Genomic DNA, 26,958 nt, shown 5'->3' with positions numbered 1-26,958 from the left:
TTGGAGGTTGTTTTTTTTTTCTAACGAACACTGCAAGCTTCTGTTTAGAAGTTCTGTTTGGTTTTCCAGGTGTTTTGCAATCAGAGGAAACGTTTACCAGATGTGTACAATCTGGTTTGTGGCTTCTGATATAGTGGTCTGCATGCCTTATGTCCCAATGTGAGCAGACTTTTTTCATAAAATTGAGGAGGATTTTAAGATCAAAGTGAAGATTCTGTGTTGAAATTGTGCAAAAATATTGACACCTTAACCTGAAACTTGGTTAATGTTCACAAGAAATGACTGAGTTGTTTCTCTCAAGTGAAGAGACTCTCGCCATTGCAGAGATGCTATTAAGACACCTTTGATGTTCGGCACCCGTTTGCTTTATCCAAACACAGTCGTAAGGTGCCATAGCAGGTCTTTGGTGCAGTTTCAGCAGTCTTTTGGCTTTACATTGGAATAGCAAGGCGTGGCTCTGTTTATAGAGAAAAATAGCACACAGGAAACAACATGCGGCACTCTGCAGGACCAGAAATGTTTTGGGTTTTCTGCCAAGTGGCATACTGAATTAAACCAGCAGGAAAAAAGCTACATATTTCACAATTCACCAGCTTGGGAAAAGATGGCACTTTTTAAATGGGAAATAAAACGAGAGAGAGAGAGAGAGAGAGAGAGAGAGAGAGAGAGAGAGAAAGAAACAGATGTAATCAGAGCGGAGAGAAATGTAGAAAGATTGTGGTTTGGGCCTTTTGATTGACTCCCCTAGGAAGGCCATTTCCTGAGATCCACTAGAAATTGTTCAGCGGATGTTGATGCTTTGCTTTCCAGCCCACTGTTGTTAATGTTGTGCCATTCTTAAGATATAACCGCTGATCTCTTACATTTTGTTTGGCTTTGTGCGACTCTCACCAGCACTGTGGATTTTCAGAGTCAGCATGGCTGGCTCTCTTGGATCTATTAGAACAAACTGTTTGTGCTCTGCAGCCTCCCACAGCGTTTTAACTCCCCTCTCTGTTTCCTCCTGTGGGACACATCCCTCTCACCTCCCGCCACTTCCCTCATTAAACCATCGGAGACAGTCACGCAGGGCTTCTGACCAGTGATGTCCCATATTTGGAGAAGATTCATCATGCTCTAGCTCTTGCCGTGACATGGGTCTGCTCACAGGACAAAGCCGGCTGAAGTGGAGGATCCATTGCAGTTTTTCTTATCTCTTTGTTTATGAAGACTCCTTTTCATGTTGGAATCTGCCACACTGCCTCATATCCTCTGTGTCAGATCCTCTGCTTATGGCCACTGAGGAAGCATACTGTTTTAATAAACAACTCCCTTACTACATTTTGGTGTGAAACTCAAGTAGTGTTGACAGTTGCTCTGCATGTTCTGTGCACGCTTTAATAATACATTGTTCAGCTCTTGCAGTTTAAAGCAGAACAATGAGATGCCTTTTTGTCTATGTTGCTGATATGTAAGCATTCTATGAGGCCAACTCCAAAATGTGTAGCACAATTGTCCCGACTACACTGTAACGGACCTGGATCCCTTTCTTTGACCTGACCTGCAGCTCTGAAGAGAGACGCATGCATGCAGAGTGAATGAAGTGTACGTAGCCAGAGAGCCGAAAAGGGTCGAAACGTCCGACGGAGGCAGTTGACCAAGAGAAATCTGTTCCTACTGTGGATAAATAGAAGTCAGAGTAGTTATGGAGCAATGCTGCAAGATTAGCGATTGCTTTGAGGTCCTGCATGTAGCTGAAAGGTCGATGTTTTGCCCTTTAGATCAGAGCGCTGACCACGTGTGCACAATCAAGTGTGCACTGATTAATCCATTAGCATGTGGAGTCCACTGCACTAATGTAAGAGTCTGTACTGTGAGCATGACTCGGTAGCAACACTTGTGAGTTCAGATCTGTCTTCAGTGCATCATTACAGTCCTATAGAACACTGTTCGTGCCCATACCCCCCTCTGACCCACATGCATTCCTCCATGCATTCGTTCTTTATGCCTGCTACCTCAAGTGTAAAGGGGACACTGTTTTCCCAGGTCTGCTCTGGGCCTCTGTCCTTCCATCCAGTTATTAATAAAGGTTAAGCCTTCCCACACGTGTAGACGCACTCACAAAGCACACGCTGCCACATGTGCTGTAATCTTTCTGTCGCCCTGGCTTGTATATTTCACAGACCTCCTTCTTTTTTGACCTAGGCAATGAAGGCTCAGTGTCTCACTATCGCACACTTTTAACCTTGAATCTGCTTCGGTTCTTTGTTGATTTTTCAGCCGAAAGGTGACTGAAACTCTCTCTCCTGAGAAACCAGTAGTCTCATGCTCTCATGTGTCCTGATTATATTCCCATTTCTCAGAGGGTGTGGCGTGTGTGTCAGCCTGCTGTATGTTTGCATTGTTTTCCTGAGGCGCTGAGAAATGATTTATAGGCTTTCACCTGCTTCAGATTGGAGTTTTTCCCCAAAGCGAGCCAATAAGGAGATTGAAGGTTGAAAAATATAGTTTTGAACTTTCTCACCCTCTCTGTCTTTTTCAGTTGTTTATTTGTGTCTGTCTCAATGTCCGTCCGTGGCAGCTGGTAATCCACTTCAGCTCCGTTACCAGGAGTGTCCTGTGTGTCCTTATAAGGGCAAACTCACTTGTGGGCTTGACAAGTGAGTTTAAAGCACTGATCCAATCTGCTGCCTGGTTGCACTCTAACCTCAGCCTGCTCTGGAAATTATTACTGTAGCCCTCATTTCATGCACAAACACACAGTACCCTCTAGATCTCACTCATACCCATGCATATGCACTCAAACGCGTGCATACACACATTTCTTACAGAGAGTATACATACTCCTTTGTGTCAGGGACTTTGCTTCACACGTCATAGTTCACAAAGTAGAAAGTGTTAAGTACAAAAACAGCCGAGCGCACGCTCACCCAATGTGAGCGAAAAGGTCAGGTCTCGGCCTGAGGGGTCGTTCACCCAGACAGGGCTGGGTGGGCGTGTGTGTGGGGGGGTGAAGGTAGATGTTGTCCACACACACCGGCCTGTGATGTTTGACCTGACCTTTGTAAACTACAGGACAACTGGAGAGACCCGCATGTAAATAGTATTCAGCCCAGTGTAACTCTTTAACATGAATCCCTGTTTCACTTGTTATGAATAAATGTTTTAATGAAGGAGGAAGAACAAACAAATCTGAACTTGTGCAGTAGTTGCTTTCTATTTGCACAGTGATTTAGCCGAGTGGTCTGACCCTTCACTTCCACAGGTTTAAGTTAATCCTGTTTCAGTGCTGCACCCACAGGTAGTTGTTTCGGCGTGTGCACTAAGCTCAGCGGCAGACCCTCTAAATAGTAGCTCAGTATATTTCAACTACCTGAAGAACCTTGAGTTCATGCCATGTTTGACCACTTCTGAGGCTGATTCCATATGTGCTGCAATAAATGAAGCCAACCTCACAAACTTAAATATCATATTTAAGTCTGCTTCTCTCATGCGTAGCAGCTGAGTTCAGAGGGTGTTTCTGTCCTCAGGAGTGTGTCACCAGCTGGTCGGGATTACTGCTAAACCATGAACGCTTTCTAATTGGCAATGATTGATTGAGCTCCTTCACTCAGATATCTTGGGATAGGTTTGAGGTTTTGACTCCATAGAAAGCTCCTGCTCGGCAGGAAGTGACTCAAAGAGACCAGCAGTACAGTGCAAGCCTTAGCAGGCCTGCTTGTGAAACATTAATACTTTTGTTTCTATCATGCTCCTCACCACAGATGATATCATTCCTGCCGAATAGGTTAATCATGTTCATGTTCATTTGAATAAAAAGAGTAGAGAACATCCATCTGTGAGCATTGTCTTGAATCATTTGTCCCAGTTCCTAGAGGATTATGTTTTCTGTCCTCACCCCGCTAGTCAGAATCACCTCTTCCATCCGTTTCCTAGCATTACATCTTCCTGGCTGAGTCAGGTGACTCTGCTGAAGTTTGACAGCAGCTTCCTCCGAGCCTGTGATGAGTCTTCAATTATAACAGCAGACCAGACTGTACCGTCATTAAAGGTGCTGACAGCTCAGTGACGTCTCGATGACCGCATCATTCTCAGTCAGACGTATTTGCGTGTGCGACCTGTTTGTTATGTGTTATTTCTGACTCATACGTCTGTTACCAGTAGGAGCAATACTGCGTGAAAAGCTTTCTGTCTGGGTCACAGTGCTGGTGTTGTTGTGAGCCACAGAGACGGTTGGTTACCCAGAGGTCTGTGGCTTGGTTTGAAAAATGCCTTTAGGGATGGTCAATAGTGTGAGCTGCTGTCACTGTGTAACTGGGGTTTTGTCAAATAGACTCTGTCTCCACACGAGCATGTGTTTCCGTCTCTGGTACTTTAGCATCTGTTCTCTTTTCTTTGGTAGGCACCCAAGTTTAAGGTGTGTTTTTTTTGGCTTGGGTTACGCCCACTCATTACCTTCCTGCGCACGGAAGTTATTGGCTTATTTTTTTTATGTTCTTCTTTTCAAATGAGTGAAGGAAAAGTCAGTTACAGCTGCTGGCTTTGTGCCAGCTGGGTTGGCCTGTTGAATTTAGAGTATGAATGTTGTAAAAAAATCCAAGTCCAAACTGAGTCGACATACAGCCAGCTGTGCACTGATTGGTCCATTTAAAATGTGTCATGCTAGAACAGGTAAAAGTCAAAGTGCTGACGTGCACATGTGGGGATTGTTTGTCATCTCTTATCATCACATCATGACTTTGATTCTGCTCTCTGTGCTTGTATTTAGAAAGATTAGTGTAACTGATTTGGACAGGTCTGCAGTCTATCACATGCTCTGAGTTTGGGTTGTCCTCCCTTTTTGTCTGTGCAACGTTTTCTTAAGAGATTTTTGCTTCAAGTTTGAACTGATATGCACATTGCATAGGTCTGTTTTGAAATGCCAAGCAGACGTTACTGTTTAAGTAGAGGTGCAGGCTTGAGGCTGTTCTATCTCAGTATTGAATAAATAAATCAATCGATCAGTCCTGAAACTTGGCAGCATACTGGCTGTATAATCACATCATGACATTCATTCAGCCGCAAGCTTGATAGTGTGGTAACAGGCAGCTTCCTTGGCTTGTGTGTGTGTGTGTGTGTGTGTGCTTATCCAGGCACAATGATAGAAATGAGCAAGGGTGTTCTCATTTCCTCTTTTCTGCCATGATTTCCTCCTGGTCGTCATATCGTCGCGCTGCTGTGTTGGACCTGAACCCAGTTCCTGATCTACAGATTTCACTACCATCTCTTTTCTTGTGAGTCAGCAGGAATGTGAGGAATGACCTGTGTGAGGCCTGGCCCTTTCCCACCCAGCTCTCATCTGCCCATTTTTAGGCATATCCAAGTCCAGCCTCTCTTTATTTTTTCTCTTTTTCACTTTGTCATCCTTTCTCCCTGTTAGCTGCTTTCTTTTCCCCTCTTGTCCTTCTCCTCTTTTCTCATATCCTTTCTTCTTTCCTGAGTTCTTTCTCCTCTTACCCATTATTTTCAGTCAGCTCAGCACTTTGAATTTCCACAAATTACAGTATATAGGAGAGCCCCTTTTGAGCTAGTGCAGCTCAGGCTACATATTTTGTCAAACCACAGAGAGACCTCAAAACCACTGGCCCTCTTCATGTCTTATGAGACCCCCCCTCCCCCGCCCTCCATCGTCCTCCGGTCCCAGCAGGGGGAGCACATTAACCCCTTTTCAACCCACCAGGGTGTAAGGCTTAGCTTAACAACCACATCCAGCTCCCTCTGGTAGATAGCAGTCAGCATGCAAAGGTTTGTGCCTCAACTCTGCAGGTTTTAACTGGTGCAGCAGGAAACCTTAAAGTGTGTGTTTGTGCGTGAAGTGTTTCAGAAAAGCCTGCCAGAGGAGCAGGAGCAGCTCATCTCTGCATGTGTTGACAGGTTCAACCAAAAGAGAGATCTGTCTCTCATATGAGGGCTCCCTCTTCCCTCCCATGCTCACAGCTGTTGACAGCATTAAAAAGCATCCAGCTTGCTGACACACGCGCACACCTTAATTACTGCTTGAAAAAATAAACCCCTTAACTAATAGACACTCGGTGTGATGAAATGGCTCAGTGAGTGTTTTAAGTGAGCCACTCCAACATGTGAGTCCCTGGGGCCTCCTGAAGCCTGGCTGCTGTCCAACCATGATGAATTACAGCCAGAGAAGAAGAAGATACCTGAGTGATGCAGGTCAACCGGGGGAGCTGAACACACTTCTTTCTTAAAGCCGAGCACCAGCTGTTGCCGTGCTCGTTTCTCATCCGCTGGTCCTTGCTCAGGTGGTCTTGTCTTTTCACATTAGTGAAGTCAGATCACTTGTCATCACCAATCTATAAAGCCGTTCATCGGCCCTGCTGACCTGTAAGTCCCTTCTGCACGTTGAAAACTAAGCCAGGGTGGTTTGGTCTCATACTGTCTGGATTTCACACTCTTCATTATCTGATTGATTGATTCAGACCAAGAATTCAGTCATGGTAGTGGTTCTATGAGGCAGAGCTCAGTATTACTTGGAGCTAAGTGTTCAGGCTTGCATGATAAGCTTTGCACAATGACAATGCTAACTTTCTCACAAACAAGAAATGACAATTTGCTGGTGGCGCTAAAGTAAAAGTCAGAGGATCACCAAAGCATGGCTAAAATCACAAATTTCCTTGAAGATAAACTAAAAACGTTTTAGGGTCCTCTGTCTCTGTGGCTGGACAGCTGTGTGTTGGGGCTCAGCGTCCGCCTCTTCTTACGAAAGAGTGCGTTATTGTTCTTGTTTGACAGGGTTAATTACAGAGAGCAAGAGACGGCAACTGAAAGAAGTTACGACTGTATGATATGAGCCCTACAGTTCTGCTTATTCGCCACCCTGTACTTACACTGAGAACAAGTCTGTGGCCCTTTAGTGTAGCAGAGGATTGTTATATAACTGTGGCCATCTCCTCACCACGTGCACAGATGCAAATATAAGGGTGACAAGAGGCTAATTTTTGCAAGCCAAATGTTTGATGACCTGCTGTGTTAGTGCGCTTTTAACTCTTGCGTTTGTCTTCATGTTTGTCATTTTATGTTGTATGGGCAGCTGGATGGAACCGTAGACCTGGACGAGAGGCGCCTCATCCGTTCAGCCATCCGGGAGTTGAGGAGGAGGGAGATCGAGGACATGGAGGCCGCCCTGGCCAGCAAGAGATTTCGACCCACACGCCTGAAACAGCAGGAGGACAAGGAGAACCAGCACCGGTAAGACCACACACACACACACACACACACACACACTCTGAGACCTGTCCTAATGACAAACTGCACCGGTCCAGGTTAAGTGGAAATGCTGAGAAAACACTCAGAAACCCAGACGCAGCATTCCTCAACTCTTATGGGAAGAGAGAAAAGTCTGGAAAAAGCAAATGAGGAAATCATTGGGGACAGAAAACTGTAACCACATTAATTTTCCATTTTGCACATTTCACGATAGTCACATAGAGTCACACTGAAGTAGCCTTTCTTAGATCATGTGTTTGTCTTGCTTAGCGTTTATTCGTTTATTCGGCCTATTCAGATCTTACTCAATGTGTTTCCAGTCCAGTAATATTGCCATAAAATGCCATTTTGTTATATAATAACAATAATAGATAAAAATAAATATAAAATAACACACAAAGTGAAACAATAAGAGTATCTGAGAGATCAGTGCAGACTGCTTGTCTTTGCTTTTGATGGTCTGATGTTTTTTCTCTGTGTGGATGAAATGCTGAACTTGGCAGAGCAGAATGTACTGTGTCTTATTCCAGGTGTTAATTAATTACTGGACTGGAGCACAGCAAAGATTTCCCACTGTTGTATGTGAGGAGGATACTCAACCCTCAACCCTCTGCTGTTGTTCTCTTTCTCTGTCACTATGAAGACCAGTGGCCTAATCATTTCCATTCACTGCTGCTCTCAGAAGACTTGGGTTACAATAACAGAGACGGTGCCTCACTGAATTTGCTGGAGGAGGCATACCTGCTGTAGAAAATGCACGCACGTGTGCACAAGTTGAGACACACACACTAATAAAACCCGCCAGAAAGTTGCATTATCCCGTGCCTCTCAGTGGTGGAATGTGAAATATTCCACTCCAACGTGCCACACATCCTTTAATTCCAGCGACTGGAGGAAAGCGAAGATAATGAGCGCATGAGTAATAGGAACCAACATAAAAGTGAGCAGCGAAATGGAGAAATGTGAGGCTAAAAAGAGGGAGGAGAGCAGCCTTTTTCAGGCACTCTGTGTAATTGCTGTCAGAATTATCACTTTTTCCACAGTCGGTTTGGAAGTGTTTCCTCTGATGGGTTTTCTTCTGGCCAAGGAAACCGTGTGTTATCTTGGGATTGTCTTCTGCTGCCTGTCACATGCACAGAGAGGCAGAGAGACAGTGAAGCCCATGCTTTCCATTATGATATTCTAAGATACCATAATTTCCACTTTGCCACAAAGTGAAAGACTTGCTGTATGAGCACAACTTGATGATCTGTCATAATGGCCGACATTATCACCACGTCACTGTCTCTCTCACTCAGGTCAGAATCCAGTGACAACTTAGACGTCTTGTCACGAAAACTGCAGTCAATCCAGGACATCGATGAGCTCACGAAAATGGTGAGTATTAACTCACAAAAAATCATGAAATACGGTGACACACCACATGCTCGTTCCCTGAACATTGAGATTTGTGTGTTTGTGCGAAGCTCCGTGCTGCCAGTGAGTATGAGGAGAGGAAGATGATCAGAGCAGCCATCCGACAAGTCCGAGATGAACAGCAGCAAGGTGAGTCCAGCTGTGTCTGTGTGTCTGTTTGATATGATACTGATGAGAGATGCTTCTTTTCACTGATGGAGAAACTGCAGGCCTGATGAGGATTTTTGTAAGAAACCTGGGGAGTAAATACATGTTGTTAATGATGTATGCAGAAGTTATGTGGCAGCAGGCTGTCTGTGGTCACCACAGTTATGTGGCAGATCTACCTCTGATGCTGGATCAGATAGTGGATTCCTGTCATTCCTCGGTGTTGTCTGGAGTGTGTTAGGCTCCTGTCACTCTAAAAAGCTATGGTGCATAGGCAGGGTGATGCATTGGACTGCATGCTTCTGTCAGGACACCTCAGAAAATCTTGTCAGCTTGACCACTTGTAACCCTTCTGTGTTTCCTATTCTCCAAATGACCAGAAGTTTGACTTCTTTCTAATTATTGCCTAAGTACTACTTTTGTGTGTGTGTGTGTGTTTTTTAGGGACTGTGGAGCGGGGCAAAGCTTCTGGTCGCTGCCTGGAGCCTGAGAGTGTGGAGCCCCAGAGCAGCTTGGGGACAGGGGTGAGTAGAGTAAAAACTAAGATAAATCGATGTCATTAATGGGAGGAGAAGTTCACAGCCTTATCCTGATGCATTCTGAATGTCACTTTACAACCGATGAGTAAACCATCTCAAGTGTCATGTCAGTTTCCATTTGCAAAAATGAACAGAGCACAGTCCAATTTGCGGGAGTTTGTTTGCATCGCAACAGTCACCACTATAGATTCACTGCAGCCACAATGAAGAATGCAGCAAACAACAACAGGCTTTGTGACTTGAGTCACACACTGTCATGAATGTGGCTACAGCACACGCGCACCCTCAAAACACATGGTTTGGCTGCCACGGGGCAAGAAATGTGTTTGGTTTTTTTACATCCTAATTCAGGTTTTGCCAAGTACATGGAGAAAGATGAAATTTGCTTTGAGCCTGGTGTTTAGTGGAGGCAGTAAATTGCTTTTGACAGGAACCAGCCACTGTCATAGATAGATAGATATAGATATTTGTTTATTGATCCCTCAGTGGGGAAACTTTGCTGTTACAGCAGCTCAAAGGGACAGACAAAAAGAGTAAAAGCACACAGTTAAGAATTAGAAAAATTAAATAGCAGAATATAATAGAATTAGAAAAATTAAATAGCAGAATATAATATAATATATACAGTGGTAAAAACCTATGTACACAAAAAAATGTAATTACAGAAAAAATGTAATTACAGTCATTTTGCACACATCTTTCTGTGACGTTCTCACTCTGGGACAGTTGCACACTGAGCTGATAAGTTTAGAGTGAGGATCTGTGAGAGACAAGAGGTTCAACTTTGATTTTATCTGATTTGATCGGGCTCATTACATTTCAATGGCCTTTGACTACATTGCATGTTTCTGAATCCCTCTTCAGACTCTCTAAAACTCCAGACTTCACTCTCCTCTCAGAGGGCTCTTTCAGCTGACTTGCCCTCTAGTGGATGATAACAGACTGTGTTTTCAGGGTTGAACCAAACTTTTATCTCTTCCAGCATAACAGATTGAATTATATGGTTGTTGCAGGAACCTGATGTGAAGACTAGAGGCTTAACTGTTTGAGAGAGCCTGCCAGTAGCCAGATGTTATCTTATCTGCTGCGTTTTTTTTTTTTGATCAGTGCTCTTGTTTCCAGTGGCTGCGTCTGTGGAAGAAAACAAAGTTGATTCTTACTGTATGCGTTCATTGCTGTTGTAACACAAGCCTTTTGAGTGATGGAGGTAAAGGAACACCTATAGTATTGTGTCTACGCTTTAAAGAAAAATACAATCAGTCACACTGTCAGAGTTCTGGTGGCCCATGTGAAAGCATCAATGTTCCCGTCCACAGTGATATTAAGGGGGAGAAATGAAAAGCTGCTTTCCTCACATCCATTCCTTGTGAGTGTGTGTGTGACGGAGTGTGTATTGTCCTCTGATAGGAAGCTATGATAGCTTGTGTGCGTCACAGGATGCTCCAACATTCAAGCCTTTTTACCTCACTTCCTGTCAGACAGCTGAGCAGTAATGTGGCAGGGTTGTGCGATACAGGTAGTGTGATGGATGAATGGATGAGGGGGCTCAGAGGTCTGGACAGTGAGGGGGGGGGGGGGGGGGTGTTCAAACAGACAGACAGACATCCTAACAGCTGTGCCTCAGCGGTCTAGTCTGTGCTGGAATGGGGACGTGGCCAAAAACAACATCAGCCAGCAGCAGCAGGGCTCCTTCCACTCACATCACAGCGGCGGATCTCTTTGAGCTGCATGCAATTGTCCCGTGGCAGATGGAGGTCTTAGATAGGCCTCCACAGCAGCCACACACACACAATATGTGTACACTGCCAGCAGCTTGGAACAAACACCACCTCAAGAATTGATGCAACAAAAACTTAAAATGTATGGAGTATATGTGTTTTTAATTAGTGGATTAATTTAGCTTCTCATTTGTAATTTTACCAGAATCCAGCACCCATTAGAAGTTAATGGGTGTTTTAATTGGCATGGTTAACATTCAGGGTAGCTGACGTACAATAAAAGTTTCCTTTTGCTCATTTGGGAGACATTTTTATTGTAACAGCTTATAAAAAACTTTAATTATATGTATGTAGAAAAAAAACTAAAATGTCACCACTTGTCTCACGTAATACGGCAGTGAGAGAAATGAGGAAAAAGGTCAAAACAAAGACAGAGTGTGGCAGAAGTTAATGTGTCAACCAGGCAACCCTTTAACCTGTGGTAAAAAGTGTGTGTGTGTGTGTGTCTGTGCGTGTGTGTGTGTGTGGGGGGGGGGTAAGATCCCTGTGGAGACAGAGTGGGAGGGAGGGGAAGTCAAGGGAGTGGCTTGTTGGTGTTCTGTGTGCATGTGTGGTGTTTGTGGTAGTGGTGTGCATGTTTGTGTGTGTGTGTGTGTGTGTGTGTGTGTGTGATGTGGCTGAGGGAGTAGAGCGGCAGAGTCGTGGACGTCCTGACTCTAAGAGGGTAACTGCTGAGAGAGAGAGAGAGAGAGAGAGAGGGGGGCAGTCGGCTCAGTGAAGAGAAGGTAAATGTCATTCTAGTTTTTCTGCTGTCGTGTGTCACAGACCAAACGCTTCTCTTTGACTTTTTTAAAATCTTTTTTGTACTGAAAGACCATTTAAACATTGGACATGCTTCAGTCTGATTGAAGAATGGGATTTACCTGCCTCTCTGTTTACCTTTCAGGTTTGTGTACATAATGGTGTATTGCTGAGTTGGGTCATTTGTGTTGACAGTTTACCTCTGAGGATGTAGAGGACACTTTAGTGATGCATGAGATGAACCTGGGTCACTGACAAATGCAAAGTTGTGAAATTAATGCAGCAAAATGACAAATCTTGGATATTTATTACTTGAACTTAAAACATATTTAGTGATATATCCATGTGAGTTCTCTCTTTGAGGCTACAGACCTGCATGCACTGAGGAGCGCTCAGGTAGAGCAGTAGCAGCTCAGGACAGTGTTTTGTTTGCTCTCTGATCTCATCATAAACATGTTGCAAGAAGACACCTGAGGAACTTAACTGTCTAAAACCGGGCCTAGCGTTTGCAATAGAAGGGGTTTAACGGATTTTAGAGATGAGTTGAGCAATCGTGCTGGAGGGGGAAAAAATACAGTGGATTCATTTTGAAATAAGACCAGAAAGTAAGCTTAGATTGGCATGTGATGATGTGCAGTAAGTAAAAATGGGAATGAAGCTCAAGGCTGAGTACTTTGTGGGTTCCCTCACTCCAGAGTGTGTGTGTGATACTAAGATGATTGCTACTTCATTCCAGCTACTGTATTTCAGTCATTGGAGGTGAGCCGAGTGTGTGGTTCCTCAGGCTGCAGTAATGGAAAATGAGCCGCCAGGTTTCTTCCACGTGGAGGGATGGAAGACCCTCAGATGGTCTGACCTTACCAGTGTACTGATGGATTTAACTTTCATGGAAAACTGGAGCACTGAAAGCCAGTGTGTTAATCTGTAGTTGATCTCCGCTGTCTGAACTGGCTGGTGAAGGAGGTGTGAGCCTCAGCGCTGTCTCAGCCTCATTGTTGTTATTTTTTGTGGAGTTGAGGGTACAGAGGAATCCAGATGGCCCACGCCTTACTGTGGTCACAAGAGAGGACAGTTGTTTTTGTGTTTACCGGTTTGAGCTTCTGCAATTATGGTCCAACACAAACAGGCTCCTGAGGCCAGATGGGATGAGTGGGACGGTGTCAGTGTTGGTTCCACTCTGTCAGATCTTGACTGTGGGGCCAGAAGGAAGCCGCTAATGACAGCACGGAGGCTGGCAGCAGGTCCTGAGCTCTGGTCTGCGTCTCCAGTTCCACTTTATCTTCCCTTTTTTTCCCCCCTTCTGCTTCACTGTCTGTGAGAAATATGTTCCCTGTGGTTTAGTGGGAGCTGTGAAATGATGGCTGTCTGTCTGACTCCTGGTGGAAGCAGGAGAGGGAGAGGAGGGGCGGGTGAGGCGAGACTTGTCCTCTCTAATTGTGTTTATGACTCAAACACAATTATCTCCCCCTGTGACTCTTTGATTGAGTGACTCCACTCAGAAGGAGAGTGCCCTTTGTGTGTGACCCCCTGCATTTTTTTGTCGTCACAGAAGCCCTTCAAACTCATCAGACACTGTAATGACTCATTAAATTAGAGGTGCACTAAATTTCTGCTCCCCACTGTGGCGCCCTAGTCTGCACGAGCAACATGTACTGACTATTTTATGCCCCAGAATTTGTGCTGCCACCTATTTCTTAATTTTTTTTTTGTCCCCAATGGAGGAAAGTGGAGAGCATGGAAAGAGTGACAGTCTATATAGATTTACATTGCTATCATGTCACATGCAGTATTTCAGTTCAGACCAGTTCAGTTCAGCTTCACATCTCTCCTGGATGATTTTTGCATTTTTTTTTAAAACCTATTTTTATCATTTAATCCTATCTAGCGACATTATGTGAGGAATTCAATAATGTGGTGTCTTTGTTTATAAACCCAGCAGTGCAGTTCCAGATTCACCTTTCCTGCTTGTGCCGTCCCCTATAACAGTGTCTGATTACGTTTTCTCTTCCGTGATTAAGCCACTCTGCCCTGTAATCTGCTCGAGGTGGGGAAGGTCACAGTCAACGGAGCAGAAAGTCTTTAGTTCTTTCTCACCTCTGCCTGTCACTTGTGTTTCAGTCCGAGGAGGCTTTGTGTTTGGTTTCTGATCACGCACTGCTTTGATTTAAAGCCTTTCAAAACGCAAAGGTATGATTTATAAGTTTTTCACACTGTTGCTGACAACTGTCTCTTGGGCCGGATACCATTGTTGACACATGGAATACTGATTGTGGCGTGTGATTGTGTGGTTGGGTGTGTGTGCTTTCTTTGCTTGCTTGACAGCTTGTGAATGTGTTGAAGTAATAATAGGCTGTAAATCTGGTCGAAGTGTTATTTTCAGTATCTAAGGTCATGTCCTGTATATTTTTTCAGGATCCACCCAAACTTCTGTTGGACTTGTCTCAACCCAGATGCCTCTTGTAATACACCTTTAAGGAGATGATGTGCTGTGATATCATTCATCATTTCACATGAGCTATAGAATGATAGATACCACCTGAAGCTCCACACACTAGAGCTTTTTACCCTTTAATAGAAAAGTTTGCAACTCCTTGGAGTGTTGTGGATTATGAATAGGTGTAGGAGTGATTTAAAGAGCGAGGGTGCACAGAGGAGGAGTCTTATTTGTGCAGCTGATTCTCCTGTGGAGTAACTCATGGTCAGGCACCAGGGGCCCAACAGTAGTGCCTCCATTTTCATCTTTCCCCCTCCGTCCTCCCCCTCCACACCTCTCCCGTTTCCTCTCCATATGCCAAAATACTGGTGCCGCTCCTCTGAGATCTCCCTCCTGCTTTGACTTTGCTCTGTGAGTGAAGGTTTGGGTCAGACTGCCGCAGAAAGAGCCATCAGACTGCAGGTAATATTGAAGCAATGGGAGCTACCCAAGTCAAGTTGGGCTACAAAGCGGATATAGACAATAGTTGACTGAGTATGTCGGCCCTTTTGGCACCCAGGGGTGTCTCTCTTTCTGTCTGTCTCTCACTCTCTCTCAGGCATATACAATGGAAAATAAAACAGATCTTTACTTTTCCAGCTGGTCTGGCATGTTGCTCATCATAGCTGGAGCCTTTGACCTTAACCTCCAACAAAAGTCCGTTGTGACCTCAAACATGATGTTCAGAGGACCCATGTTTTCACTGTGGGTTTGATCAGAGGAACGGGTTGGCAGTTGGTCCTTAACAATAACCTGAAGACAAAGTGACCTTTTTTTTCTTTCTTTCTTTTTTCTCATAGGAGACAGAGCGGGAGAGTCACAGTGAGCGAGAGCACATCAGATCTCAGATCAGGGAGATACGCAGCCAGCAGACACAACAAAGCAGAGACCTGCCGAGACAAGGTGAGAAACTCCTGTAGTGCATGCTGTACATACTTGCATCATTTTAAGCCATGCCACACTTTGAATCATTTATGTACTGTTGAGTATAGACTCGAAGCCAACACTGACTCCCTCTGTTGCCTCTGCATGTGACTGTATACATCCACCTTGATGCAATTTCCGCTTCACTGCCTCTTAAAGTAGTCAGCTCAAGGAGCCATTCTCCTGAGGTGGCGGTCAGGAGGTCATATTGGTTCAGGCACCTTAAGCTCCTTCATCTAACTTTATTAACTGTTGGGAGTCACTCACAGCCATAGGCTTAATGACTTTGGCTTCTTAAGTGTGAAGTAATGTCATTAACCACTCTGCTGGCCCAACCATTAATAAAGTAGTATGAATGAAGCCTTCAGGAGGGAATGAATGTGCTCTGTTCTTTGAATCCTTGAAACTTAGCAGGCTGACAGTGAATAGCTTGTAAAATGTCAAAAGTCCTTTGTTGACAAGTTAACAATGTTACAAACCAACCTATAGCTTGTCCAATTTAAACACCTCAGGACAAGCTAAATACTGGATAATCTCCTTCATATTGTTTATTAAATTGAGCTTTAATCACCCTTGGCTGAACATAAAATTATTTAAGCCTGAGCCTGGCTGACCTGAACTTGCCCTGAGGCTGTGGCCATAATAATGCCATTCTGTGTGGCCTGGTCAGCCCTGGTCATGACTCCCAGTGTCCCTCTCATGGGGCTGGTGTTGGTGGTGGGGTTATGGGAGGCAACAGAGGGAAACCCAACAGCCACACCTCTGCTAAATAAAGCTTATACCAGAACAGAACTAAGGCCTAGTGGACTTGGTGGAGAAACTCTCCGCTGTTCCTAATTTTATCCCTGCCTTACAATTTAAACAAGGGTGAAGCTAGGGTGAACAAAAAAAAGACCACCACGGAAAAGCAAAGAAGGAAGGTGCCTTTTAAAGTGGACATCCATCAACAAAGACACAGATGTTTGTGGTTGGGAAAGGACAGTGTTGCCAGATTGGGCTGCTGGTTCTTTTCAGCAGAGTGAAAGTAGCAGAAAATAAGAGATTGACTTGGGCGATCAGTGGCGGTGTCTTTTTGGTTCTTTGAACATAGCACAAACACATACCTCTACTTCTCAGACAAAAAACGTATATTTACAAGTTTTACCTCAATGACCGTGTGTCCAGTCAAACTACATTTCAGTGCAAACTGTAACTGGTAAGGCTGTTATTTAGAAAATGAAATGTTTACTGAGACTCTCAGAGGAATGTGTTGTGACACTAATGCCAGTTTCACACAGGTCATGGAGACGTGAAGACAGGAACATCTTGTTTAGCACAATTAATGCCAGGCCAGTGGCCATGCATATCAGGTCATTGTTATTTAGTCACGTTAGTTGACAACTGTAGCCTTATGCAAATCATTGCTAAACCATAGAGGCGTATATAGTGGTTCCCAACCCACAAAGGGATCAAGAGATAAATCTGAAGGGTTGTGAGAGGATTACAAGATAGAAAAAAAGAAGACACAACTAAAAAGTCTGTCAATAAAAAATACATTTATCAAATCTTTGTCTAAAAATCTGGAGAAACTTGAATAAAATGAAGGAATCTCATCAGCAGCAATCTGTAACAACAGGTAACAAACTAAAAAGGTTTGACCCTGTGGCAATTCTAAAAATAATTAGCAGATTTAATTATACATCTTAGTGTATATTTCTTTTCGTTATGTGGTAATATTATGAAAAGATAATGCAACAACTTTGAATGAAACGTCCTGGTCACACCTAATACTGTGATCATTTTATCGCAACAGTAGATTTACTTTAGAAACCTCTTTGGTCTTACATCTGTCAGGCCAAAGCAGAGGTGTGATGAACTCGTGTTAAACCAGAGTCGGAAAGCCTGTGTTGACCCATTCATAGCATCGACAAGTAATGAGCTTTCCTCGGGTCACTGCTTCAGTTTGACAGAGGAAAGAAAAGCCTTCATTGGCCTTTGTTTGTCCTCTATATATATTGACTGGCAGCAAGCGTACACAAGTGCAGGCTGCTTTTGTAGCTATTTTAGAAAAAAGCAAGCCTCTCATTACCCAGCGGCAGTGGGGATTTTCCCAGAAATCGCTACACAATGGACATGACAGCTTCCCAAAAGCAAAGATGTGAACAATAACGTGAGAGTTTGTAGAAGAAGCAGTATGTTTTGGCTCTCAACTTCAGTTTGACCAGTAATTGAGTTTGCGTTGTGAGCATCATTAGATGGGGACAGTGCTGTGTAGTGAACCATTCATAGTGCCACATATGAGAATGGCAGACATTTATAGTCCTAATTGTGTATCATAATCACATTTTCTTTTCAGACCGTATTACGTAATGATCTGGTCAGTTTAATAAACAACTTAGTGCTATTTATAAATGGATTGTGTACAATTTAGCACGCATCCTATTTTTTGTGGGTCTTATGCAATGTTGGGTGAAAAAAAATTAGTGATCAGCTGAAGCTGTTAATGTTTACTTTGATCCTGTCGGGTCAAAAGTTGAAAGAGATTGCTGCGGCTGCCGGTCAGACTGGAGTCCCTCTTTGATTTGGTTTGTAAATGACAGACATGCATACTTGGTGAACCCCATTTGGTTGCAGAGTTGGTGCAAACACAGGTCATACAGAAGTGTTTTCATACCTTGGTGTGTACATGAAATGTGGGAATCTGATACACTTTTGGTTTTCTCTGTTTTTCTTATCTGCGGTACGTACACAACCTCAGATACTCCATCAGTAGAGACTTTCACAGGGGGAGGATGTGGGCACCGCTGTGTTGTTTGCAGTGTGGTTTCCTGAGGAGAGAAGGAGCAGTGAAGGAGCTTGGATGGAGGGGAGGGGAAATACTTATCCCAGTCTCTATTTCACCCCCACTTCCTCCTTGACTTTTTGTGCTTGCTTACCTCCTATGGTGGTGCCACATGCTCCCTCTCTTTAGTTGTGACCACTCCTTGGCTTTTACGCACATCCACCAGCACAATCTCACAGATCTTGCTCAGGAACTAAGGCCAGTCTGGAGGAAATGCCGACATCCTCTCATGTCTCCACGTGCCTCCTCTGTGATCCCAAGCGATATTTTCTAGCCCGGCATTTCACGGGGCCCTGGTGCCGCAGAAGTATTTCATTTCCATAATTTTGACCTCAAAACTTCACCACCTGCTGCTTCCTTCACTCACATACAGTAACAGCCTGTCCACTTTACTTCTGATGTGAGAGGAAGAATAGAAGTTACAAAATCATAAGCCACAGGGTTATGAAATGCATTTGCCATCTCATGACATCAGCCATCTCATCTTCTTTCATTCCAGGCATCAACTCAGGCATGGTGTTGGTTCTCGATCACCTGGTAAAGGATGATGGCTCTGGACCTCTAATGATCCAGCCTCAGAGAGAAGCTGTGACCACAGAGCCTGACCTGGTCCTGTCGCATCGTCAGAGGTCTGACTCGTCAGCTTCAGACCGCAGTGTGACCGCTGTGCTTTCCAAATCCAATCTGGATTCTGTGGCCTCAGAGAAGAGTCTGGGCTCAGCCTACAGAGCCCGACTGGACTCTGGAGCCTCAGACAGGAGTCAAAGTTCCTCCCAGCGTGGTCGGCTCGACTCTGGGGCATCAGAGCGAAGCGTCAGCTCCCAGTCCTACATCAGACAGAGACTGGGCTCAGATGTCTCTGACTCTGGCGTCAGACCCCGTTTGGGCTCCGGAGCTTCAGACAACAGTGGTCTCTCGTCAAGGAAACGGACTGACTCGGGGACATCTGACCAGAGTGTGAGTATGTCCTCTGAAGAGAGAGGTCCAGTGGAGGAGGTGGAGGTAGCCACAAGTGGTTCGACTTACAGCACAGATTCAGAAACCGAGACCAGAAGCCAAGATCCAGCCAGCGTCCAGGCTCAGTCCAACGAGGACCATGTCAGTGACCAGGAGCAGCCCGATGGCGCTGTTTTTTCTCGGAGGGATCCTGCTAATGGCCTGCTCAACGGCAGCGCCAGGGGACAAATTGACCTCCAGAAACAAAAGGTAGAGTATCCAGTCCTTGCATCAGATGAATGCCTCTTGTCTTTGAGTCTGGAATGTAAAGACACGATGAAACTATGTGACAAGATCTGAAAAAAGAGTGCAGAAACAGAATAAATGCAGCTTACGGGTTATGAGGCCTCACTGAATGGTTTTCATGCCTTCCGTAGAATTACAGAGGCTTGTAAAGTCTACAGTTTATCAGAACTGCACCACTAGAGTGGGGTGTTGAGCTACATAGCCACAGTTACGTGCACTAACACCCCAGCTCTCCCTGTCTTTCTATGCATTTCATTATCCCTTACAAGAATCCCCGACACTGCATTCCTCAGTGACACGCAGGTCACATCAGCAACCATAAACATACCACGCTGAGCCTCTGTTACGTGCTGTTTAACTTTTGTTACTTGGCTACACAAACAAACCGTGCACCTGAGTGTGTCTGCTTCACCTCAGCAGCGTGTCAGGCTCACCTGCTGTCAAATGGGGTATAGACAGCGCTTCGGGCCAGAGGTTCTGTCTCTCTTCATCCCATAGTACAAAGAACACACAAATACCCAGAGCTGCCATTTCTACACTGGCGATTAACTGAGCACCATTTCCCATCTCGAGGGGCTCAGATCACCATGACGCCATCGTGTCTCTCCTCTAAATGTGTTTACTCAAGGCTGGCCCTGGACTTCTTTTATTGTTCCCCGCAATGTACGCGGATGCTCAGTCTCCTGAGAGTAATGTAAACACTCTGGGGCCCATCATGGCCCCGCTGCCAAAATAAGAACAGAGGCCCACTGCTTTACTCCAAACACAAATGTTACATAATGAAAGCATCACTGGTCAATCATGTATTTAGGATTGTATGTGTGTGTAGTTGTCACCACAACCATCTGTGCAGACTCCAGCCCCTCATGAATGTGCATTGCTGCCCTGTTAAATATGGAGTCGTTCAGTATTTCAGCTCTGTGGTTGTCATTCCAGGCTCAGTGTATATTTAGCCCTTAATCTCGTCTACCTCCTCTACTGATTGTCATGTTTCTTTGTTTTCTCCCTTTTTAGATATCAATTAACAGCGATCTGCTCCTCACTCATGGCAAAGCAAAGGATTCTGGTAAGAAGCTAGTCCAACTCTCTGTCCCGAACTCCTTAATTAATAGAAAAAAAACCAGCATAGAAAATATTTTAAGACATTTATCAAGAAATAATTAATCTTGTCCACCTTCTCAAATCTTTTCAAATGTGCTGCATTTCATCTTTAAATCATTGTTAACTGAATATTTTTGAGTTAAGAACTGTTGATGGATGCAACGAGAACATTTTAATATTCTGGGCTCTGGGAATTTTCTCCTATTTTTGGACGTTTTATTGACAAAAAACCTAATTGATTAAGTGTAACAAATGATTAACAAATTTATTGAGAATGAAAATGATAATCTGCTGCAGCTCTAAACTCTGTATCCACAGATTTATTTGGTTTATTTTATGCATCGCTCATTGCATTTGTTGTCTTCCTCAGAGATACTGAAGTGTGTGATAATATCATACCAGATGGTTAATATTCTGTAGGACAGCATATGGAGAGAGTCGTGGCCATTAGTGTGACCGTATAGGGTCAATCACAGGAGAGTGGGCTGGGAATAGGGCTTGTTATATTGTACACCATTCTCTCTCTTTCTTCTAGACAGTGCACTTTGCTCTTCATTGTCCGCTGTGCTATAAACTCCCAGACAGCAAATCTTTTTTTTCTGTCTTAGGATGACCTCAGTGAATATCTTCTCCTCTAATCACTAGTGTTTTTCCATTGGAGGGTCTGTGCCAAATAATGAGCTTTATACACATTATCTGACAGTATTAAGGATCAGAGAGTGAGGAAAACATCCATGAGTGGAAGAAACATGTCCTGAAAAGTCCAAGAAATAGGAACTGAAAGACGGACAAAAGGGGGGAGGTTAAGTCAAGCAAAATAAAGGGGCTGGAACAAAACGTAGAGAGAGGAGGAAAAGAGGAATGGGATTTGTAGAGGGATTTTAATGAAATGTGCTTAATTCAGCCTGAGTAGTGGAGGGCGATCTAGGCTGTGTCTCTGCTGTGTTCAGTTTGAGTTTTTTAATTTGATTTCAACCCTCCCTCCTGCACTATGTCTTTACAGCATCTGAGAAGAAGGATGTTACATTGGAGCATTTCAACCGCACTAATTCTGTACGTGATCGAATGCGCAAGTTCACAGAGCCCAGCCAGAGCCCAACTGTCCCAGCTCTGAAGAAGGCTCCTCTGAGGAATGGGTCCACCCCCAGCAGCAGCGGCCAAACAAATCTCTCCAGAGCTACTGAGCTGTTTACACACACAGCAGCATCCCTCAACACATCTGGAGACAGGCCAGCAAGGCCACATGTGGACTCCACATCTCACACCTCTGCTGCATCCCAGAATCAGGCCACACCTCAGCTAAGAGGTGTGGCTAACAAACCTCTGTCTTCAGCTAGCCAATGGCAGAAATCCATGGGTGGGACGAGGCATCCAGCTGAAAAAGATGTGCACGCCTCCAGTAACTCAAAGGAAGACAGGACCCCAGGGAGAGCAGCTGGACAGCAGGTCACCCAGGGAGAGGCAGACCCGGACATGAAGACTTTCCTCACCATCGAGATCAAGGATGGACGCACCACCACCTCCTCTACGTCCTCCTCTGGGGGCAACATCGTACCCATCACCAACATGACCCCACGCGTCACTGCTAATGCTCTGGGGCAGAGAGGAGGTAGGAGCGTCAACTTTACAGCACTGACTTATGACTTAGTGAGTTATCTGAACAGACTGAACTAGAGCGCAGTCAGATGTCTGACTGAGTCTTTACATAATGCAGTTTATTCCAAAGTATTAATTCAGGACTTGAATGACCAGATAGAATTGATTTCTTTTGTTTGTTTAACCACCTAGTGCTTTTTAGGGGAATCTTGATTATATTTACCTCCATAAAGCTCTATATGCAGTAGTTACAGTATGCAAAGTTGCAGCCCACTGTGTTATTAATCTAGCGACTGTATGTCTTTCCTTGCTAATATCAACTCGTGGATCACAATGGAATCCCAGTCATTGTGGGAGGTGACCGGCACCAAGGAATCGGTCACAAGTGGGATGATAACAAGGGTTTTTGTGAGGATGAACAAGCAAAGCCCAAGTATGAGTGGGGATAGATGCAAGGGCTGCATATGAAACAGCATGGTTGTACTGAAGGGTAATTGTTGTAGAGTGGGCATGTGGCTGCAGTGTGGAGGGAGTGAGGTCAGTAGTAGCAGAGAGTATATTGGGACAAATGAAACAACAACTGGCTGTCTCAGGCCAGACTGAATAATAATACTGTTACAGTACAGTTGAGTGAGCCTGCTCGCCAACACAGTATAGTGTTTTGTTTGTTACATGCTGTAGATATTGTCTGTCCTCCCCCTATCTACGACGACAAGAGATGAGAACACAAACAAAACCAAAGTCACGAGGTGGCCCAGCAGTTTCAGACACGGTGACATCCTCAGTTTGAATGTGGCTAGAGATCTTTGTCCAGTGTTATCCCCTTCTTTTGCCTTCATGTTTCCTGTTTCTCTCTCTCTATACCGTCAGCTATCATTAAAAGGTGTCTATGTTTACCTGTCTGAAGACTTGCCCTGATGCTCCACGCTAACGCTTTTGGATTAAATGCTGTTTTCATCGGTAGAATGCAACAGTGCAGACACTGTAGCTCATAATACAACAGCTCCCATTAACAGTCGCGCTGTGAATATAACTATATAACCGTAGTGTCTGATGGAAGAGGAAAATCTATAATCATATGACAGTATATGATTTTTCTTAAATTAGTAAATTTTCATGTCACAACAAAAAAAATCTACTTTTAACTTTTAGCTACTGAAATATATACTATTTTGTGGAAGACATAGTTTGATGGTGCAAGTTTCTGTATTGTCAATCATTAATAGGCACATTTAGCAGTGGGCTGGTCTCCTAAAAACAAAATCCTGTAATGTAATGTTACATATTCAGCACAATACATACTCAGCAGGGATTCAATAACTGCGTAAAACTAAAACATGAAAAGCTGTTTCAGAAGCAAAGCTGCTACAGCTGCTGTTACGATCTGTCCAAACAACACGTCTTAAATTTCAGCTCTTCCCAGCACCGGGACCTACAACCCAAACAGTTTATTTAAGAGTCAAGCTTGACCTGTGCAATTACAGTCTGCCTCCCGGTACTCCCCCACCCCAAGGACACGTTCTGGCAGCCCCACTGGGCTCCTCCACGCGGTCACACGGTTTCTCTTCAGCTCAATTTGCTTTAAAGGTTTTGGGCTCCTTTTTTGGGAACCTGCCTGTCTCCCACTGACAAAAGGCAGCCAGGGATTGTGTCTCCTGTGTCCTCAAAAGCACCTACCAAGACTCTTAAATGGACACTGTGCTGTGCTGGTGTGCATCAATCCTGTAATTTACAATATAGCTTTTGTGTGTATGTTAATGTTTGTGTGAAGTGAAGGGGTTGGAGTGGCGGGTCAAAAGGAAATGCATGTGCTTACTCTTGCAGGCGAATGAAGAGGGCTGTTTATGTTAAAGGTGGCGTCATCTGCATTTCCTCGCTTGTCTCTTATTAGTCATGAGTTCGTGTTGTTAACGACATTATGGCAGCTTATGTAACTGACTAATGGCTACCACCAACACAGTGCGACACCATGCACACATCTCAACTGGACACGTGCATATGGACGCCAGGAGTTTGTTCACCTTCTGGAGTTTGTTCTTCAGAGGTGTTGAGATCTACCTGAATGTAATCATTTTACTCTGATACAGGAGGTTTCCACAAACTTAGATCAATGACTCCAGATCTGCTTTATCAGTTTGCACTTTTTGATGCTTCCAACACCTTAGTAAAGATCTGTGTGGGTAGAATGGTGGTCATTCTGCTTAATAATTTTATACTGGAAATCCACGTAATTTTGTCTTTACCATTTGTTTCAGAGTTGACGCTTGGCCTCAGAGCAACTCCATTTAAGATATCCTCCTCCAGCCTCTCCTCCGGATCCTCCATCAAGGTACAGTGTGCTTTTGCAAATACTTTTTTAGGAAATTATCACAACATTGAGGCACCACAGAATCTTGACCAGACCTGTCAAACATCGAATTAAAAAGGCATTCCCATTCCTTCCAATTAAAGATGAACATTTCATTTGCATCTCCTATTTCATTCCCATCTCGCTCAGTTGAATTCCACTGTGCTTTTGCTGTGTCCTTGTCACAGCAACCGCCTATAAAGGCCTGAAAAGCAAGTGAGTCGGGACGGTGAAAGACAGACAGAGTGTGAGAAAAGGAGGGAGAGGAGGGAGGAACCAGTGTTTATGAAACACGGAGTGGGTAGCCAGTCACATCTGTCCTTGTAGGGTATGTGAAGGAGAGAGAGGGAGAGGGAGGTGCTCTGGGCAATCCTTGTTTTCTCTCGGCAGGCCATGCCCACTGAGATTTATCTGGGAAATGTTTCCTAAATCACACCTGTCTGTCTTCATGTTCACCATTACTGTCCAGCTGCACTGAAACACATGTTGACACACGTTCTTCATTGTGTCTTTTCTTTGAGCACTTGAGCCCAAAGATGCAACTCTTGCGTCTTAATTTGCTCACTCTAATTGGCTGAAAGTGGTCAGAGTCTTGCTGATGGCGAAAAGTGACAGAAAGAGCAGGAGGTACAAACCAATCCCCTCCTGTATCACAGTGACCTCAGTGGTTAGGAAGAACAGCTCAACTCCCATTTGTCTCATTCCTTTCCCTCCTTGCTCCTCCATGAAAGGAAGTATCCTCATGATTGGGACGTGGGGGATAGAGAGAGTGAGGAGAGAAAAGGTTGTGGCCTGCTTACCTCTTTAATGGCTGTGTATCCCACCCCATGTGTCCGGCGCAGCAGTAATCTGGTGATGAGATCAGGGAGTTGGTTAATTAGGGCTGGGAGGAGGCTTCGCAAGGCTGCAGGGTGGATTTAAGGTGTTTGAATGAGACTGTCTCCCTCAGTTAGGCCCGTGTTGAGACACACAAGCAACAGCAGATTCAACAGCAGAATCTTTCCTGTAGAAACAGATTGCAAGAAGAAGACAAAGACTCTGTAGGAGATTTACACTTGTCTGAGCTGAGTGTTGTTACATCAGTGTCTTTATCAACGGCATGCAGGTAACGTCTATGTGTGAGTGCTTCGGTGTGTGCTACTGCCAAACATTATGTATTTTAAAGTATTGTAAATATATATGCAATTGAAGAATACGCATCACAAAATCAGATTTTTGTCACTGAAAGTATTTTTATTTACCTCCATCTCACTGTTTCCAATAACAACTCATCAGCACAGTGTGGATCATGTCCAGCTTCAAGTGTCCCTCACCGATCATTAGTTTAGCCTTAAATTGGTACAATCCTGCTAACTCTGTTATTCATAACTGTTTGGGATGAGGGTTAAGCCACAGGTCTTAACACTGGCTGCAAATGACACACACCAGGCATGAATGCATGGTTACACCACTAGGTTGTAGTTATCCATGCATGCATTCATTGATAAACTACAAGGCTGTGACAATAATTATGTTCATCTCTCTTTTCATCACTCCAAAGCCAAATATCTCACCTGCTTCTGTGGGGTTTGCTCAAGTTTTACCATACAAACGCTGAGCCTGAGTGACGCAGCTAATGAGATTGGAAAAAACACTTTTGGTTAGAATCAACAAGGGGGAGGCAGCTTCAGACTGATCCAGAGACCACCTGTTCTCTGACTTTCCCTGGTTTAATCCAAGTTCAAGGTTGTGTGAGAGGAGGTGACATGTCATGGGGTGCATTTATATTAGCATAACTTATTTAAGTACGCTTTTTACATTAGTGTATATGTTCATAGCAAGAAGAGTGTGCGGATATTAAGCCAATATGAAGTGCGTAACATGAGTTTTTATAAGCTTTTCCTGTTTAGCGTTGCAGATTGTTGTTCCCGTCTGGGACTCTGATCTGTTTGGGTGGTCTGGGCTTCTCCTCGGTGGTCTAGCTTAAACACTCACAACCTTACCTCACAACTATTTCCTTAGTGGTATTTTTTTTAATTCCAATAAAACAAGAGCAGCAAGAGCTGATGCTATCAGCATGTTGATACTGATAGCATCAGCTCTTGCACTGGATTGCCCATAACTTACAATCTATTTGAGAGTCAAAGGAGACTCCTTTTTAAATGAAATAAACAATGGAAAGACTCCTAAACAATAACAGACAAATGTGAGCAAAAGAGATAGAGCAGATCCTTGTTATTTATTATTATAAAAGCACAGCTAAGATTAAGTTAATGGCAAGGTCAAGATGCTGGTAGTATTTCAGTGTAATGATGAGAGTTCATTGAGACAGGTGAGACTGGCGGCTGATTATTGATGCCTCCCGGTCCAAGTGATCACAGCTGCTCCTGCTCATCTCAGCTGCCCGTCCATGCCGACCACTGTGCTCAGCCGTCAACACAAATATAAATAATGCCTTAGCATTGTAACCAGGGTGATCACGCTCTTGCCTGTAGCCACAGAGATGACTGCCGCGCTCTGGGCCACACTGGGATCGTGCTGCTGTGTGAACATGGACCCACAGGTCCACACTCGGTGACAGATTGTCTCAATGTCCCACAGAGGTATAAGGACCC

The 26,958-nt window shown here is 44.3% G+C and overlaps 1 protein-coding gene across 1 annotated transcript in view; it reads left to right on the top strand.

Annotated features, from left to right (window-relative positions):
* Positions 1-26,958, top strand: part of LOC139203824 (smoothelin-like) — a 45,605-nt gene that overhangs the window by 5,773 nt on the left and 12,874 nt on the right. Inside the window, 9 exon segments of the mRNA XM_070833715.1 lie at positions 7,064-7,221; positions 8,538-8,616; positions 8,706-8,784; positions 9,247-9,326; positions 15,134-15,236; positions 18,578-19,284; positions 20,335-20,386; positions 21,425-22,030; positions 24,273-24,346. Of these exon segments, the coding sequence (XP_070689816.1) occupies positions 7,064-7,221; positions 8,538-8,616; positions 8,706-8,784; positions 9,247-9,326; positions 15,134-15,236; positions 18,578-19,284; positions 20,335-20,386; positions 21,425-22,030; positions 24,273-24,346 (1,938 nt within the window).

The sequence above is a fragment of the Pempheris klunzingeri genome, chromosome 7, assembly GCF_042242105.1.
Source record: "Pempheris klunzingeri isolate RE-2024b chromosome 7, fPemKlu1.hap1, whole genome shotgun sequence".
Lineage (NCBI taxonomy): Eukaryota > Metazoa > Chordata > Actinopteri > Acropomatiformes > Pempheridae > Pempheris > Pempheris klunzingeri.
Note: the sequence above shows the minus strand (reverse complement) of the source record. Positions and strands in the feature narration are given on the sequence as shown.